This window comes from Macrotis lagotis, chromosome 1, assembly GCF_037893015.1.
Source record: "Macrotis lagotis isolate mMagLag1 chromosome 1, bilby.v1.9.chrom.fasta, whole genome shotgun sequence".
NCBI classification, from domain to species: Eukaryota; Metazoa; Chordata; class Mammalia; order Peramelemorphia; family Peramelidae; genus Macrotis; species Macrotis lagotis.
Genome location: NC_133658.1, coordinates 707,612,076 through 707,629,599, shown reverse-complemented (window position 1 = coordinate 707,629,599; position 17,524 = coordinate 707,612,076). Strand labels below are relative to the sequence as shown.

Sequence of the window (17,524 nt, the reverse complement as noted above, 5' to 3'; positions counted from 1 at the left end):
AGAAAAGTACATACCTTTATTACTTCAGGATACTGTCTAAGTTTCTTTCCACATGGAGCATAATATGCTACTTCTCCTTGTAGGCGCCCTCCAAAGTTCCTTATTCTTGTCTCCCTTTGCCAGCTATATATAACAGAAATATAGGCTATTAAAAACCTTATTTGAAATAATATTTTAATATTTTAATTAAGTAAATCTTAATATGATATTTAATTTAGAAATGTTAATTTAACTTCTCTCAATTTTCATAGTTCTAGCAACTAAAAACCTTTCAACCTCTCAGCTTCCTGAAGCTAAGGGATAGTATTTTGCATTTGAAATTTCAATGTAAAGAGAAAAATTTACCTCTCAGTTATTTCTCAACTCATGTATTTTTTAAATTTTATTTCTAGATTCTTTCCCTCCCTCCCCCCATTTCCCCACCCATTCAGAAGGCAGAAACTTTGATATTCCTAATATATAAGTAATGTAAAATACATTTTCACAGTCATACGTGGGAGGGAAAAGAAAGCAAGAAAAATAAAGAGAAAAAAAAATCCTTCACTTAACACAAAACATCATTTCTCCATCTGGAGATAGATAGTTCTCAAACCTGAGTAACTTAGAATTGTCAGGAATCATGGTATTGATCAGATTTAGCTCATGTATTTTTAATAATGATTTGATATTATATTTCAGTCCCACTGTGGTCATTACTGTTTGGTTGTTCTTTTCATTATGTTTTCCTAATTTTGCTTTTAACTCTTCCTTTATCATTCCTGGTATTACTTTCCTAAGATTCTGCCCTCAACCACCAATTACTAATTTTCAGCTCTCTTGCCTTTTTTTCTGTTCCCATTTCATTGTGTTGTTCTATGTTTCTCCATGCTTGACTCTATATATCCTACAGTTTGCTTCCAATATCAATTTTGTGAAAAACTAGCATCTCTTTTCCACTACTTTTTGGACAAATTAGCTGTGCTCTGATTTAATAACATTTTTAATTTCTTTTTTTTTTTTACTAATGAGCAAGAAATGGAAAGTAAGCATAATGCTTATGAAACAATGTTTTAAGTAAATATTTTGGGGGGGGAAGAGCAAGCTCATTAAACATACCCATATTCCAAAGGAATGCGCAGTTCCCGCTCATCTGTTACTCTCCTCCTTTTGGAAGTACCTTGAAGAAAGTTCAACTGATTAATATAAGAAAAAGTTTAGAGGGAAGTAAACAATTTACATTTTATAATTTTTATGAAATACTCTCTTTTGTCAATGTGAAAAGAGTATAATTTTGTTACATTGCTTCATGACTTTTAGACAGGTTTCATGGAATACTTGTATAGCAGTTTTTCAAAATGAGCATACCATCTGTTAGGGCTATATTCAAAGGAATTCTTTGAAATATTTGAGACTAGAAGAAATGACCTCTAAGATCCCCTTTGACTTGAACAATCTTTGATTCTGTCCTCATTCTTTAAGAAAAAGAAACAGAATACAACCTGAAGAATGTATTAACTTCTCCTATTTAGTCTGCCATGGAAGAAATCACTGAGGCAGGATGTAGGACATAAAAGTGTCTAAACGAAGAATAGATTACAGAGCAACTTTTTACCTAAGACATCAGTATTTAGTTTCTACAAATCCAATAATTTCATGTACACATATTTTAGAAAGCAGGCCCACAAAGTTTAAATCACATGAATCTGAATTAAAAAACCTTGTCTTTTAAAATAGAATTATATGGACAAATGTTAGCACTTTAGTTAAAAGTCTCAATTTATGTCTGTGATACACACACACACACACACACACACACACACACACAAACACACACACACATTTATGTCAGAGCCTTGTCCAATAAACTGGTGAGTTGGCCAATTAGATCTCAAAGAACAATTTAAATTCACCTTTTAAATAGATTAAAAATTTGAATCTATAATCAACTTCTATGACAGTACAAATCTACAGTTACTAAAAAAGCCAAAACGAGAGCTAAAAAATGTTCACTTTCTTAAATTAGGTGCATCATATGGTAAAAGCTCTTAACTTCAGAGAATAAATAGTCTCAACCTTAACTAGCCAACATTTACCCAGGTACATTTTATTCCACTGAGATTATCTTTAGAACATTTTTACAAATAAATATTCTTGCCTAAGTTTTGACACTGTATTTTACAATGATAAAAATAAAGTTTAAGTACCACAGTGTGGACTTGAAGTAAGTGTAGAAGAAGGAGTGCTGAGGAAAACGGGTGACTGGGATTCAGGACATAAAGCAGCAGGAGCAGAGCCTGGAGGTTTGGATACTTGGAGATTAAGTGGTGTTGAGTGAGCCGTGAGACTGATGGAAGAGCTTTTGACAGAGGAAGATGTTTTATTCAATTGTATTGGGGGTTTCTCTCCTTCAGTATCACTATCTGATTCATCTTGATCCTTATCATCCTCGTCATCATCATCTTCTGACCCTTCTGTATCGGATTCAGAATTACTATCTGATTCTACAAAGGGGAAAAAAAAGGCAATTGTAGATTATGTTGGGCCCATGAAATCCAGATTCCAGTTTGGCCATTCTCATACCAAGTAAAATGTTTGAATAGCCAGCATGTGTGTGTGTGTGTGTGTGTGTGTGTGTGTGTGTGTGTGTGTGTGTAAATCTATCATGTGGTACAAGTGCCTACAGAATGTAAGAAGGTGTTCTATAAATGTGTATGAACCCTCCATCAGTTAAAATTATATTTTGTTGTTGTTCAGGTTACACAGTCATTTCCAATGCTTTATTAACCCACGAATCACAGCAAGTTAATACTGTCTATGGGGTTTTCTTGGCAAAGATATCGAAGTGGTTTGCCTTTCCTTCTCCAGTGGATTAAGACAAACAGAGGCTAAATAAATTGCCCAAGATCATACAGCTAATTAATTGTCTAAAATCAGATTTGAATTTGTATCTTCCCAGCTGTCAAAATTGTATCAGTAGGGGCATAATAATAATTATAATAAAACATTAACAATAGTAGCATTTAGTAGCATTTTAAGGTTTGCAAAGTGCTTTACGAATATTTTTCTTATTTTAACCTCCTAATAATTCTGGGAGGTATTATTCCCATTACTATCCCCATTTTACACATGTAGACAGTGGTTAAGTGACTTTCCCAGTGTTACACAGCTAGAAAGTGGCTGAGGCAGGATTAAAACTCAAGTCTAAATTCCCCTCAGGCATCACCTAGCTGCTAATATTTTCTGTGTATAACTTTAATAGTCACATTTAAAATATTGTTAATATTCTGTAATTTTTTAAAACAACACATAAACTTTTTACATTGCACTATACATATGATAAACTCAGATTAGAGAGTGCAAAATCATTTTAATACAATGGAGAAACTAAGGCACAGGAAAAATTTAAGTCAATTAAACATCCAGAATCAAATGAATGGCAAATGTCTCAATCACATGATCATGATAAATGGCAGGTAATTTACTTAAGTAAATTTGTGAAACAGATTTTCATAGAAATTTGTGTTCATGAGTAAGTTCTGATTAAATTTAATTGGTGCTGAGTCACTATTTTAAAAAAAAAATCTTAATGAGATGATGAACAGTAGTGGAAAGAGAGGAGATAGTATCTAATGATTATGACTAGATGCAATGTAAGCCAGCTGAATATTTTTTTGTGTGAATATATGCATGAGCTGAATCAATTTTAAAGTTGTTAATTTGTCCAATGTCAACCTAATGAGACAAAGCAAAAGATAAACTGATGCAGCAGGAAGGCATTTTTTAGTAGTAATACTTTTTTGCAGGCATATAGGATTAAAAATATACTGATCATCTAGAAATTTGAATGATTATATATATATATATATATATATATATATATATATATATAGGGATTTACAATTGTGAGCTTTGTGAAGTTAAAGGACTATAGAAAATATTTTTTTTCACAGAGCTATTATAGTAAAACTTTTAATCATTTAAAAACAGAAAATTACCTGATTGGCTGTCATCAGAATCATCATCTTCATCCTCTTCATCATCATCCTCGTCATCCTCATCCTCCTCATCCTCCTCATCATTTGAGTCATCAGAGTCTTTACTACTGGGAATATCTGAATCTGTTCCTCTAAACTGTTCCACTATGGATTTTGCAGAAGGAAGGTGATGCTGTGGATTTACTGTGGTTATAACATTATTGCTGACTGATTTTTCCTTCCCTGGACCATGTAGCACAGGAGAGGCAGAGGACATTACAGTGGTCCGATTGCCTGATGTTTTTCTCCCACATGTACTTAGATTTACAGGTGAAGAAAAAGGGATATTACTTGAAGTAGGTACATTTTCATTAATTTTACTTTGTGTTTTACTTTTGGTGGTAAGTGCTAAAGGAGCTTCTTGGATGACACTTTGAATAACTCCATTTGGTTGGTGATTACCTAAAAGTGCATTTGTCAAGAATGGATTAGAGTGGTTATTTTCTAATGTTGGTTGTTTGGGATGCGCTGGTGAGCTAGAGATTGCTTTTGGACTTGACAAAGCTGCAATAACCTTCTTCAGGCTCTTAGATGATTCTTGTTTCTTTATCTGTGCTGGGACTGTCTGTTTGAACTGTTCCTGTTGAAACATAAAAAATCAATACTACAATGTACCACTGCCTCCTCCTATCAAAAAAAGATTGGGATTTTCCTTCAGTATTTGAGAACAGAAATGCATACGTGGTAACATGTCCATCACTTTAAGGCAATATACAGTGGGAGAGAAAAGCTTTTGATCTTAGAGGACTGGGCAACCTTATTGTATCTGGTTTGCCTTTTCACCAGTCCTTTCCTACTGTCTTTGTTCAGGCTTGAAACTTAAGAGACATTTTAAACTTCCACACCATCCCACCTCTAATTAGAGGCCCTATCTAGTCATCAAAATTTCTACCATTTTTTTCTTCTTCACATTTTCCTTCTTAATATTTTCTTTTTCTACTCATATCCATTGTCAACTCTCTGGTTCAGGTCCTCATTATGTCATAATCAAACTACTTTATAGCCTCTTAACTAGTCTTTAACTATTCTAGTCTCACCTCATTTAGCTAACTTTTGTATTGGACTTTAGGGTTTTCAAAATGCTTTATATAAATAATTTACATCAAAAGCAGTTAGGTAACTCATTTAGGTTTGACCTGGAGTCAGGAAGATCTTAGTTCAAAACCTACTTTGGATACTTTTTCGTTGTGTGACTTGGGGAAATCCACTTATCCTCTGTCTGTCTTAGTTTTTTTTAAAAATATAAAGAAAGGATAACAATAGCACCTATTATTTATAGTTGTTATAATATTTGTAAAATCTTTGTAACCTTTCAAGACTTATATATTCTGGTTATATAAAAAAGTTATCTCATTTGATCCTGATAACAATCCTGTGAGGTAAATATTACAGAGATTATTATTTCCATTTCACATACAAAGCTGAGGGCCATGGAGATTAAATAGTATACACACACACACACACACATATATATATATATACATACATATATATGTATATATAAATAATCACAGTTAATAAGTTATAAGAGATAATATTTAAGCTGAAGTCTCTCTGGCACTTTCCACTTTCCAGATTAATCCTCTTACAGACTTGTTTTAACCATAAAAAATCATCCAGTCATACACTACTACCTAGCAAAATAAAATCTTCTCTTTATTTTGTCATTCTGTCATGTCTGGCTCTAATCCAACTTCCATATGTATAATTTATATTTCAGCAAATGTGATGCTATTCTCCACACATTTCTTCTAGAATGTTTATAGTTGTTTAGGCCACTCCTACCACATGGAAGGAACCCTTTACTAACTGAAATATCATCCATTCTTCAAGGCACACTTAAAATGTCATCTTCCATGAAACCTTTTCTGATAACCCAAAGAGAAGCACTATCATCCTCATCTGAACTCATATGCCTCTTTGCTCATAGTGCAACTTTTGCTACTTATCACACAGTGTTAGTAATTTATCTGAAATAAATGACATTTCTGTCATCACCATTATTACAGAGAAAACTTGCTGAGGGAAGGAATTAAACCCTAATAAATTTTTTCTAACCAACCAGAGCACCTTATCTAATGCTTTACCCTTAATAAATAGGCAGTAAATATTTGTGAAACATTGGAAGAGAGACAAATGTACTTTAAAGAGAAATTTAAGATAATTAGTTGGAGTAAATAGTATCATGTGCCACTTTATCTACTTAATAATGCACCTTTACAAAAATTTTTCTGTGAACTGATGAGGGTATTGGGGAAATCAGTAATTACAATTGTACTAAGCAATTTATTTCTGTAAATGAAGGGGGAAATACTGTTAGCTCTAGAGGATCTTTTTGATACAAGTAAAACAAATTAAATTTCATTAAACCATCATCAAAAAGAGTACATGAAAAATTTAATTCTCAAATGGAATTATTAATACATTTTTAGAACTAAAGAAAAGCTTGAATTTCCTAAGTTAAATTCTTCCCGCAGAGATGAAGCTTTGATATGGAAAACAGTGAATAACATAACTAAAACCTTGTGATGCTCTAGTCAGTTATGTATCATGCCCAGGCTCCTGACTCAGGTTGGCACAGTGGTAAATTTGACTGTGTGGTATGACTTGAGTTGATTTTGCAAGGAACCTTTGCATAATAAAATAATGGTAGTGAAAGGCAATCAGAGACTCTTTGTCTAATTTTTTTATTAATTTACAAGCCTACTTCCACATGAAGCTCTGGGGATAAAGAAAAAAAAACAAATAAGAACTTGTATGGCTATTGAATGAGTGAGGTGACAAGCCAATGCTTTCCAAACTCAGAATTTTAGTTAGGGCTTAAAGTCTTCTCTGAAAAAATTCTGCATTTTAGTACAATATCATAAGCTTCTTTATGTCAGAGAGATGTCTTTGAATCTCTCATAGTATCCACTATCATGTCTTGAATATTCAAAGTAGGGGCTTAATAAATGTTTAATAATAAACATATGTTTAAATAAACATTTAAATAATGAACAAACATAACTTGAAAATTGTAATAAATGTTGAAGACTGCTAATATTGGTTTCCTAAATGAGAATTCTTACTGTTTAAATTCCTTTGCAAATTTGTGAGCATTATTATATTTAATATTGGAGCAGAAGGTGTCTTTTGCTAATTTTCAGAATTCAGTGGGTTATCTCAAGATTTTTTGTGTCCATATGTATTCAATCTATTTAATGCATTCCTAGTACAACATAAATTGTTTCTCTTTCTATGATGCATGAAGAGGTAATGAAATTGAATTTTTCAATATTTCTTTAAATTGAAGATTTACGATGTTATCATAAAACCTTTTTGATTTAAAAATTTTCTTTAATCTACAATTTTTCTGGAAGTTTGTGAGACAAAATTCCAATAATTAAATATGTGTTACATATTAAATAGTTCAAAAGACTTCTGCTACAATTTCAGTCTCAAGACTGAACATAAAATCCAGTAATTTTTGCTTACCCGTTTGGATCTCAATTCACTGGTCAAAGGGCTAGATTCTTCAGAGGTATTTTTATTCCCTGCTTTGGGTATATCAGGAGAAGGAACTACGAGTTTCATGTAAGTTTCCTTTTTGGCTTGATTTACCAAAGACAAAGGTTTCACATTGGACACCAATCCCGTAGACTGTATTACACTGGTGTGTTTGTTCACAGATTCCTCCTTTGCCTGAGAGCTTTGGAAAATAAAGGGAAGCTGCTGTGACAAAACCTGAGGCTGCTTTTGCTGGGATTGGAATGATGAGTGAGTCTGAGATTCAGACACAAGAGGTATTGGCTGGTGAATTCTTTTTTCTTGGGACTTTTCAGTTGCTTTTTGTCCATCTGATTTCAGGTCCATAATACCATGCAATAGCACCTGTAAGGAAATATTTTTTAATATTTTAAAAATCTGTAGAACAAATATGACAGAATAGAAGGGATATTATAAAAATTCTATTGATCAAATGAAAAAGCTGCAAAAATATTTCACAAAAATCTACAATTCTCTTGTTCATATGTTTTCTAACCAATCTCCTATTTTTTTTTCTACTTGGAAAAACTGCAGCTCCTGGGAATGGAAAAACCTGTTCCTCTTAAGTGAATCAATATTTTGTAGGTTAATTATGGGCTCAGAGGCCTAGGGGCACTTAGAGCTAAGTGACTTGACCAAGGTCACATAGATAACATATGTTAAAAGAAAGAACTTGATTCAAAGACTGGACCTCTATTCACTGTTCCATGTTCCCTCTTTGTATTTAGTAGATGATAAAAATAAGGAGAAAACTTTATTTTAAAAACCACTTTGTATAATTGATTCACAGTCAACATAAATCTGTTCATCTAAAATTAAAAGCACAAAAATCTAGATATGGCAGTATACCTTGGTTTTATTTTTATGTTGTGCTTCGCTTTCTGAATCAGAATCATCATCTTCACTTTCTTCAACAGTTTGGTCTTCTTCTTCCTCTTCATCTTCCTCCAAATCATCTGAGTCACTGCTACTGATGCCTTCACTCGAAGTGTCTGAGGATGTGCCCGAGTCACTGTCACTGTTGCTTGAACTTTCCATGGCTTTCTTTCTTGGTTTCTGGGGAAAGACAAACACTTTATCAGGACTCTTTTCAAAATGGAACTCAATTTTTAGTATACAAATATATACAAATGATGTATCATTCTGGAAATGAAAGAAGAAAGGAAATTTCACAAATGATAAATATAATGAATCTAATGGAATAAATGGATCTAACTGAATCCAACTGATCCAAATGAATTTACTCAGAGGGAAGCCCTCAATCTAGCCTGTTAATAGCTTGCCCATAAAGGATGTTAGAAAACAATATCAATGACACAGTTCTTGGTTTCTATTAAGTTTCTGAAACAAAAAAATGAAGTTATATATTACTGATGGATATGTAAGGCAAGTTTAAAATGAATATTTTAAAAAATATATTTAAGTGTTATTTTCCTTATTATAATTTTAGTTTGGAAGAAACTGAAATTATAAATTAGTTCTATTATTTTTTTCTTTGCAAAGGATAGCAATTGGTTCAAGAGGCTAATAGCTTTGATGACTGAGGCTATTGGGAATGCTAAAATTAGGGAAATGCTCATTTTTCTATCACAGTGGTGCCCAAATGTGTTTAATCCCCATGTTTTCACTTGCCGGGTCATCTGTTCAATATGAAGGGAAATAAATGCTTGACCAGGCATATACATGTACAAAATAAAGAGGCTAATTTTTTCATAAAGAAAATATTATTCATTACATAATATTATAGCATCATAAAATTGTTCAATGTATATCAGAACATAACCAAATAAATATCCATGGTTCTGTTTCTTGTCAATAAAACATTCTTTTCTCACTAGTTGCAAAGGACACATAAGCTATTTTTATAGTTATTGTTCTTTGCTACCATTATTAAAAAATGCTTACCAGGGCAGTTAGGTGTTGCAGTGGATAGAGCACTAGCCCTGAAGTCAGGAGTACCTGAATTCAAATCCAGCCTCAGACACTTAATAATTACCTAGCCGTGTGGCCTTGGGCAAGCCACTTAACCCCATTTGCCTTGCAAAAATCTTAAAAAAAAGATGCCTGCCTACCTACCTATCACATTTCATTTCCAAATGGTATCTTGCTTTGGATAGAGAAGATGAGCACCTTGATTCACAGAACTGTTATTATAAGTGGAATTAAAGCTTCATTAGCATATTTAGTAATAATGGCATATACTACTCTAAGGTCAAAGTAAAAAAAAAAAAATCATTGTTTGCAAAACAATCCCCAAAGATCAAATTATAATTTCCTCTTACTTTCTTAACAAATTTTTGGAACTCATTAGAATTTGAACCCCTGATCCTGCCAAGATATAGCTCTTTTCTTCTAAAGGATATCCAAACAGCACATCACCTAGAAAGAATCACTGCAACTATATGGTAAACAACTCTGCCATAGCTTTTAAGAAAGTATATTCCCTTGTGATTTGCAGAAATAGATTCAATATCCATTATAATCATCATTATTATCATTGAAAAGTATTTATTATATGCTTAATAAATTTGCAGAGGGAAGTCCAGAAGAACTCCCCTCTTAAACATTCTAAGATCTTCAAACACTTACTCACACAGATACATATACACACAAAATACGCACACACACAGTGACATATAGCAAAAGAGAAACAAAGCAACCAATAGAACTCAGATTCACATTTTAATGAAATAATTTTGCTTTCCTGTCTTTCTCAGACTTCAATGACTTGTGCTATTTGCTTTTTAAAAAACTATTCAAATGCAACTTTTGAAATTCTAAGAATTTTTATGAGATAATTTTATATATATATGTTCTAATTAAATTTGCAGATTTGGTAGCAGAGGTGAAATTCAATACATAAAGGGGAAACTGTTTCATGATATTGGAAACATCATTTTTAGGCAACATGTAGAGTAGAAAGAACAAAGAAGTCATAACACATGGTTTGAGATCTGAGCTCCAAGCACATGGTCATAACACTCTGAAAAAATCACTTAACTTCTCCAATATTCAGTATCCTCATCTTAAAATAAAAAAGAAATAATGGTTATCCTGCCAGTGTACTCCATAACTTGCAAAGCACACATAAGCTATTTTTATAGTTGTTTTTCTTTACTATTATTATTAAAATAGCATTCCATTCAATGAGTATTTCAATGTGCTGGGTATTTACCTATTTAAAAAGGTGGAAAATATCTATTGGATCAGCTGGGCCATTGGACAATTTGATAAGTCCTTTAGTGCTTGTGATTTCTATGTACCTCTTGGGGAACACAAATGAATCACTATTGTTTGCTATAGGATATAGTCATGAATATACACACACACAAATATGTGTATATAAAAACACATAAAACTATGCTAATAATTAAGGCCTTTTCCTCCTACTCTTAGGATCTCAAAGGAGAAAACCTGAAGTGTCTTTATAAGGCCTTTGACTCCTAAACTGTGAGAACAACTCAAAGATAGCCTCTAGTATTTGCCAAATATTTCAAGAGGAAGAATTCATAACATTCATGACCAAATCACTGGGCAGTATCCATGTTTCTTGCCTTTTGTGTTTTTACCACTGAAGCCAGCTAAAATGTCTCCTCTCCCTAATTAAAACGCCACAGATAAATTTCCAGCTGATTCAAATAATTAAGTAGCACCTAATATGATAGATAAAACGTTCATATGATACACTTTAGCTAATCTTTAGTAAACCAGGATACATTCTGATTTTATATTTTCACTCTTCCCTAGCCAATTACCACATTCAAAGATATCAAAGTATAGATTTGGTAAGCAAAGGTAAAATAACATTTTGCTCTCCACTGCAAAGGAAGGTATATCATTAAAAAAGACCTGAGAAGGAACTTTACAAAGGAAGGGAGACTAGGAAGCCATCTTTGGTGGAGCAACAAAATAGCCAATCCAATCTGGAGGACTGCCAGTCCATCATGCCAATTTGAATACAGATTTGGAGGACTGTAGCATCCTGATACCACCCCCAGAATATTCTCTAATATTTATCTATAGGGGTGAGTGAAGCATTTCTTTATTGTGAACTTAACCCCCCCAAAGAGAGAGCGATTTCATAACAGAGCATAAAAGATGAAATTACAAATTTCCATAACATATTGCTTACTTTACAAAGGTATAATGAATTTTATCCAAAACTGAAATCATCTTTGCCCTAAATCCCATTTTGTTCCCATCTTCCCAGAGACCCAAGCTCATAATCAGCATCTCATCCTCAACTACTCACTCTTTTTTTCTTCCCCATATACAATCAGTTGTCAAGTTCTATTGACCTTTTCCTTCATAATATCTTTTGCATATATCCAATTCTCCCCTCTGCCACACACACCTGGCTTATTACAATAGTCTCCTGATTGATTTCCCTAATCGACTACATCTTTCACTCAGCTATTAGTGACCATGCAAGGCAGACCATGTAACCCCCCTTATTCAACAAGGTCCAGTAGCTCTTTATAAATAAAAATTGTATTTGTCATTCAAAGCCTTTCACTACCTGTACTCTCTTCCTACATTTCCAGTCTTCTTACTTCCCTCCACGTACTATTCGGTCCAGTGGGTCCCTAGCCTGTTTGCTATTATTCAAGTAAGACATTCCATCTCCCAACCTTTTTCCTCGGTGACCCACATGCCTGGAATTCTTTTTCTCCTCTCTCTCTCCACTTCCTGGCTTCCCTGACTTCCTTCAAGGTTCAACTAAAAATCCCACTTTCAACAAAAAATGTTTCCCATTCCCCTTAAAGCTAGTACCTTTCCTCAGTGGTTATATCTAATTTATAGCTAGTATTTATCCTGTATATATTTTGTCTGAACAGAGTTGTTTGCATGTTGATTAACTGATTAAAATAATGTTTCCTGTGTGCACATAATGAAATCAGCTCTACCAACTCCTTTAGTTTGCTTTTCTGAGAACTTGTGAGCTTGCCTAGTTACTAATGTAGGTACTCTAGGAACTACTCCTTCAAATTATGTGTAGCAATTTAGTTGCAAATTCCCATTTCATTTAGAGACAGAATGTCAGTGCTCATTTAAGCTCCTCATTCATCATTGACTAAAAATCTCACATTGTGAATACCAACAACTAGACTAATGTTTTTAGATGCTCTAAAATGATGTGTTTCTTAATCCCCATTCTCCTCTTCTCCTCTTCTATTACCATCCAGGCAGAGGCAGAAGAACAAAAATTTGGAACTGAGAGTTGCTTTTTGTGTTTTTCTGAGTTTTATAGATTGCAGTGGGCACAGAATTGATTAACTGCCTTTCAACCAGCTGGTCATGAGTTTCTCGATTTCTTAGGCTGGTCTCCATCAGCAGACATGTAGTAATGTCAAAAGGATTCTCCTTGAAAACCTTCTGACTCAGAAGAACCTAATATTCAATTTTGATTCAATAAATATTTATTAAGTGCTTACAATGTGCCAGAAACTATATGCTAAGCCTTGAAGATACCAATAAGAAAAAAAGATAGTGCCTATGCTCAAGAATGGAAAATCACAGTAAAGGAAAACAAAAAAAGCAAGAGAAAAAAAAAGCAGGTGAAAGTGATTTGAGGAATATCAAAACCTAATGATGAAATATTAGAAATGGCATTCACCAGGCACAGCCTTTAAAAACTAGGGTCATATCCTTTACCATTGGAAGAGGTAAAAGCCACAGCAGTGAGCAAAGTGAAGCAGAAATATGATGGTGAGAGTGACTAGGAAGAGCAATTTTTGACCTTTCCCTTTCTGAGAGTGAAATGAAGCACACAGTGAGTCTGCCACTATAGAAGACAGAGAACAGGAAGGAGGAAATTCACTGGAGGATTGTGTGCTTTACTTTAAAAGTTTATATAATGATCCTTTCTGTAGTCATCACTTTACAAATAAAATTATTGTGTCTTACAGTCTGCAAACCTAAGCACTCTTAAACAAGAGTGGATATCCCAGAAAAGATCACATACTGACTGATTTTCCCAGAGCTTAGGTGGGTGGATTTCAAAAGAATCACAAGTTTCCAGAGGGTTGATTCTCATTGGGTCAAGAAAGAAACTTTGACCCAGGGACTACATTTTGGAATAAGACTTTTGAAGAGGAAACAATAGTAACTACCATAAAACTTTAGAAATCCATAAATAATAAAGTAGCTTATTGATTAACATTAAAACTCAAATTTACATAACACCTTATGGTTCATAGATTTATTCACAACAGTTCAGACACTTAAGTAGTACTTATCTAGTTAGATTCTTATCTCCATTTTACTGGCTAAGGAAATAATTTCAGAGGGATTAATAGTAGTCATTTGAGCATTTGAATTCAATAAATCCAAACCTCATTTTTTCCATTTTTATGTTTTGATCATTTTAAAGTAGAAAACTTTTAAAAACAACTAAGAGGGACGGCTAGGTGGCACAGTGAATAGAGCACCCAGCCCTGGAGTTAGGAGTACCTGAGTTCAAATCCAGCCTCAGACACTTAATAATTACCTAGCTGTGTGGCCTTGGGTAAGCCACTTGTCCCCATTGCCTAGCAAAAACTAAAAATAAACAAGCAAAAAAAAAAAACAACAACTAAGAACTATGTAGAAAGTTCAAAAATGAAACTTATCATTTAAGCATAAATGAGATCTTTCTACCAAGTTCCCTCAACTATAAAATAGGATAATATTATTACCTCCTATGATGGATTGGTGTGAGGATCAAATGAGAAATTTATAAATAAGTAGAAAACAGGAACTACATAAATATCTATTTCCTTACTTCCTTAAAAAAAATAAACTGAATTTCATGAACAAGAAATTTTTGAGTAGCCATTGTATTTCTATGCTAGCACTATGTAATTAGTCTGCAATGAATAATTAAATTTAATAACCAGATTTTCACCTATTTGATAGAAAATTATGAGTCTGATATTTACTTTTTAATGGTAATGAAATTATTGCCATTATAAATTTAGTCCTGAATATATATATATATGTGTATATATATATATATATATTTAGTTTTTGCAAGACAATGGGGTTAAGTGGCTTGCCCAAGGCCACACAGCTAGGTAAGCATTACGTTTGTAAGGCCGGATTTGAACTCAGGTACTCCTGACTCCAAGGCCAGTGTGCTATCTACTGCGCCATCTAGCCACCCCCTGAATATTTTTTAATGAGTATATAGACAGGAATGACTTAGCTCCTGGGAAAATTGTTGTGTTTCATACATGTTGCATTAAGGTCCAGGGGACTATTAAGCAGAAGTTTATTTCCTAACAGGAAGGTAATGTTAAAAGTTAAATTTATCCTAAATTGCTAAATGAAGAGTCAGTATATTTATATTTACAACCAGAGAAATAAATTCTTCTAAAATTTTTCCTCAAAGTAGATAGTACATTTCACTTTAATAAATGAATAACTAGTATTAAAAACAGCACATCTGAATATGATTACATAACTGATATTTCAGATCAGGAGGATAATTAAAGGGAAAGAAATGCCAGAAATTAGTTTTTAAAACAAAAGTCCCTTTTGGGGGAAAAAAGAAATAACTTTTAGGTGAAAAGAAATTTTGGGGGGGGCTCTTAAATAATAGACTATAAGTGAAACAATACATACATATACATATACATATATATATGAAACAACATAAGAAGAGAGATGAAATAAGGATTGTGCAAACTACATTAAAATGAAATCATCAAAAAGCTACATGACATGGGGTGGCCAGGTGGCACAAAGGATAGAGCACCGGCCCTGGAGTCAGGAGTACCTGAGTTCAAATCTGGTCTCAGACACTTAATAATTACCTAGCTGTGTGGCCCACCCCATTTGCCTTGCAAAAACCTAAAAACAAAGCACATGACAGACAATATGATGTTAGGTAAATGTATATGTTAAAAAACCCTCTGGGAAATAGAGCAGCACAATTAAAACCAAACAAATGGTTACACCAGGGAAGTTTCTACAGTATCTTTTGTTAAATGAGATAGGCAAGGTAATTTTTCCAGTAGCATCTGACTCTTCATGATCACATCTGGGGTTTTCTTGGCAAAGATACCAGAGTGGTTTGTCATTGCCTTGTCTAGTTCATTGAAAAGATTGAGTGTTGAGTAAATTACCCAGAGTCACACCTATTAAATGTCTGAACCTAGATTTGAACTCGGGAAGATGAGTTTTCCTTATTCCAGACCTGGATATCTACAGCAACATCTAGTTTTACAAAGTGATTTCTATATTAAAATATGAACTTAAATGAAGTCTTTAACGATTGAGGAATTTGATGATGATAATGATTATGATGATAGCACTAGTAGCCCTAGGAGTACCAAACAGGACGCTGAAGATTAGAAAAGAGTTGAGGATTTCAGGGACGATAGTATTGGTACACAAGAGATCGAAGGAAAGACAATATTATGGAATAATATATGGACAACTCCAGTATTTAGTATACAATGCAAAAGTTACTTCCTTGTGATCAAAATCAATCATGGGTTATTGAGATTACTAGAAGCACACAGAAATCCATTATCAATTTAGAAAGAGGATCAAGGGTACAAAGAATATTTTCCCATCTGCTTGGCATCCCCTAGAAAGATAATAGTGGGAGAGAGGGCAAGGGGGTGAAGAATTTTAAAGAGACAAATAAAGTAAATAAATTGAACTGTGAGGAAATAAAAGACAAGGAGGATAAAGCAGTGAAACAAAGTTCTTCACAAGCAAGAAGAGTATAGGCAATGGAGAAAAGATTCAATTAAAAAAACATTTTCCTCAGTAGGTGCAGAATATTGTGTTAGGCACTATGAGAAACTTTCAGAGAACTTGCATTGTTAATATGAGAAATAATGTATACACAAATAACAATAGTATACAATAATATATGATAATTATGTTAAGGAGGTATAAAACAAAATATTATTGTTTATGAATTAAGAATTAAGAATCATTCATTGCCAACAGGGACATCAGGGGAGGCTTTCTCTATTGAATAAAATTTGAAATATTTCTTAGAAGATGTGTAGGAATTCAATAGAAAAGAGGGTGAAAAGAGATTCCAGGCAAAGGGTGTGACATAAACAAAAGCATAAATATGGGAAAGTATAGAGAATTCTCTGGGGATGGAGAGTTAAACCAGATTTTGCTAGAGCATGAAATGAACAGAAGAGGGAAACAGAAAAAAGTCTACAAAGGCTGGTTGAGATCAGACTTTGGAAGCCTTGAATGTCAAAATTGAAATTTGCTGAGCAAGAATTATAAAGCTATTGAAGATTTTACATGGAAAAAAGTGACATAAGGAAGATTATAGTGGTAATGTTATGAATGTAAGGTTGATTTGTTTAAATTAGACTGCACTTCTAAAAGGTTTTAACATAGTAAAGGGGAATATATTTAAGAAGTGACAATTTTATATTATATATATGTATATATAAATGTAGCAACAAACCTTTAAGAAGGAAAAAAGAGGCGGCAGAAAAAAAAGTTTTATAGTGAATATTAAAGCTCAGAATGATCAGGGGCTGACTGATCATGAGTACTAAGAACAGCAGCAAAAAAAGGTCATTTAAAAATTATGTTCAGTACAAGGAGATCAAAGGAACAATAGGATTAGGGCTCCATGTTGGAATGGAATGCTGACAATGCATTTATGATAGAAAAAAGACACGTCTGTTTTAGATTTTAAGGGCATTTTGTAGCGAACAGACCTTTCAAACAATCTTTTTAGTGAAGATGATGACCTTGTAACTATGAGGTAAAGTACACAGACCTAGGTGGAAGTAATTCAAAGCACTTAAGAGGAGCCAGCAGGTTTTCAGAGATCAAAAACTGTAATCTCCTGCCTAATGGCATGTGACTAAGGTGAGTTAGTATCCTCTTCTTGCATCATTACTTATTATTGATAAGTACAATACTATATTTGGATAGAGCTGACACAGCTTCTTTAATTCAGATTCACATAATCATTTACCTTTGTGGTATAACAGAAGATACATGAATTACTG

General features: G+C 33.3%; 1 protein-coding gene across 23 annotated transcripts in view; it reads right to left on the bottom strand.

Moving 5' to 3' along the window:
* Window positions 1-17,524, bottom strand: part of BAZ2B (bromodomain adjacent to zinc finger domain 2B) — a 341,329-nt gene that overhangs the window by 103,014 nt on the left and 220,791 nt on the right. For all 23 annotated transcript variants that reach the window (XM_074215885.1, XM_074215897.1, XM_074215888.1 and 20 more), the window contains 6 exons: window positions 8,388-8,594; window positions 7,488-7,883; window positions 3,975-4,593; window positions 2,184-2,480; window positions 1,096-1,156; window positions 15-123 (listed from right to left, as the gene is read on the bottom strand). In XM_074215885.1, the coding sequence (XP_074071986.1) occupies window positions 15-123; window positions 1,096-1,156; window positions 2,184-2,480; window positions 3,975-4,593; window positions 7,488-7,883; window positions 8,388-8,594 (1,689 nt within the window). The remainder of the gene's footprint in view (window positions 1-14; window positions 124-1,095; window positions 1,157-2,183; window positions 2,481-3,974; window positions 4,594-7,487; window positions 7,884-8,387; window positions 8,595-17,524) is intronic.